The following is a 2,029-nucleotide window of genomic DNA, read 5'->3' on the forward strand; positions in this document are numbered from 1 at the left end:
AAGACAAAAACAAATGTATAAAGCTTATGTTACAAGGGTATATAGTACGTCATTACCTCTCAGAGTGACGAGGCACACAAACGAAACGACCCCTTCCAAGTCCCACATTACGACAATTTCAATTCAAACACCATCCCACCACGAAACCGGCCTTTGCATCCCTCCCGTCCTACTAAAATATCACTTCCACAAGCTAACCTCATAGCTAGTAGCCAATTTTTACTAATTTCATTATTGTTGGATTATTTTATTTAATTCATCCCCCTTCATTTCATTGACTTGCTCTCTCTCTCTCTCTCTTCTTCTCTTTCTCTCCTTTAAATATTTCATGTCACCACATCTGGCTCTTATGTCCTCCTGCCCTTTCAGTTTCCAATATTAATATAACATGATACATAAATTAATCTCCCCACAACTTCATCACCAAAACCCCAAAACAGATCAACCCTTTTTCTTCTTTTTCGGTCCGTCTTCGTCTTCGCCTTCGTCTTCACCGGCATGGATTATTCTGCAGGCAAGTCTCCGAGAAGAGAGCTTCAGCTTCAAGGCCCACGTCCTACACCTCTCAGGGTTCATAAAGACTCTCACAAGATCAAGAAGCCTCCAATTGTCCCCCAACCCTCCTCACAACCACCCTCCCAACAGCCTCATCTCTACCAGCAGCCACGTCAGCCGGTCATAATCTACACCGTGTCCCCGAAGGTCATCCACACAAACCCTAGTGACTTCATGGACCTTGTCCAACGCCTCACGGGCTTAAACTCTTCTTCATCTTCTTCCCCACCTACTCAAAATAATCCTAATAATCCTCCGAATTATGACAATAACAATACCAATAATTCTCGTGATGATCAAGTGATGAAGACAAGTTCTGCTCAAGATGTTGCTCAAGGGATGGAGATGGACGGTGATGATGGTGGTGCGAGGCAGAAGGGTTTGTTTCCGGGGATCTTGTCACCGGGGCCCTCATCGCTCAATCCGATTCCTTCGAACTTCTTCTCTCCACCGTCGGATAGCTTCTTCCATGATTTGAGCCCAGTGCTCTACGGAAACAGGAACTTCATAGAAGGTAGCTTCATGCCTAGTCCTTCAAACTTCTTTTCCCCTAGCACTCCATCCATAGACTTATTCAACAATTTCCCCGACTTATAGTTTTTCTTTTCTTCTTTAGTTTTTCTATTTTCAAATTCTTTTCCTTCATAGAAAGAATGGGAATTTCAGGGGAATTACTTAGAGATGTAGAGTGCTTTTGGGTTCCTGGTTTTTTTTTTTTTTTTTTTTTTTTTTTTTCTCTTTCAGAGAAATAGAGTTTTAGTCATTGGTGAAGAAGATAATACAAAAGGGATGAAAGTGGAATTTTGAATTTGTTCTGGTGGTGAGGCAGGTGGGAAAGTTCTTAGATTAATTGTCAGTTTAATATTGTGGGCCGTAGGATGGAGAGTGGCTGGCTCTCAAATATCATATATATGATACCCATGCTATTGTTTTGGATACCATCTTTTGTCATGTAATTTGCAACACATGTAGTTGACCTTTCTCATTGCTCTTTTCAGTTTGTTTATACGTGCTTTGCACTAATTTATACTATTGTTCACATCCCTTGCATTTCAAACTATTCTCACCTAGAAATGAACATAACCATCCACATTAAGGTTCTTGTTCAATGATTATTTTCATATATATAAAAATCAATGAAATTAAAAATTATTTTATCATCTAATGACTAGAGAAACACAACTTCTTAGATAAAAATAAAATGATAACAATAATAATCTAATTGGGGGGAATAGTTAGGATGTTCACATTTTTCTTACCTGTAACCAATTAGGTTTTCGCTCCCGTTTGTGGTTGAGCAGGTAATGCTAACCAGTTGGATCGACAACCGAGCTCATTTGTGTAGAGACACTCTCCTAATCCCCAACATAGCCTGACTTTTGTACAAATTACTCATTCTCTCTTCAATATAATACTATTTTTCTCTCAAATGTAAACATCCTAATTTTGAAGCTTCCTATATATATAAATGCAC

The 2,029-nt window shown here is 39.1% G+C and overlaps 1 protein-coding gene across 1 annotated transcript; it reads left to right on the forward strand.

Moving 5' to 3' along the window:
* The first annotated feature begins 257 nt into the window (after window positions 1-257).
* LOC110754188 (VQ motif-containing protein) lies at window positions 258-1,973 on the forward strand. Its single transcript, XM_021955222.2, has one exon. It carries the CDS (start codon window positions 499-501, stop codon window positions 1,150-1,152), a length of 654 nt encoding a protein of 217 aa, XP_021810914.1. The 5' UTR covers window positions 258-498; the 3' UTR covers window positions 1,153-1,973.
* The last annotated feature ends 56 nt before the right edge of the window (window positions 1,974-2,029 follow it).

This window comes from Prunus avium, chromosome 8 (assembly GCF_965620075.1).
Source record: "Prunus avium chromosome 8, drPruAviu1.hap1.1, whole genome shotgun sequence".
Lineage (NCBI taxonomy): Eukaryota > Viridiplantae > Streptophyta > Magnoliopsida > Rosales > Rosaceae > Prunus > Prunus avium.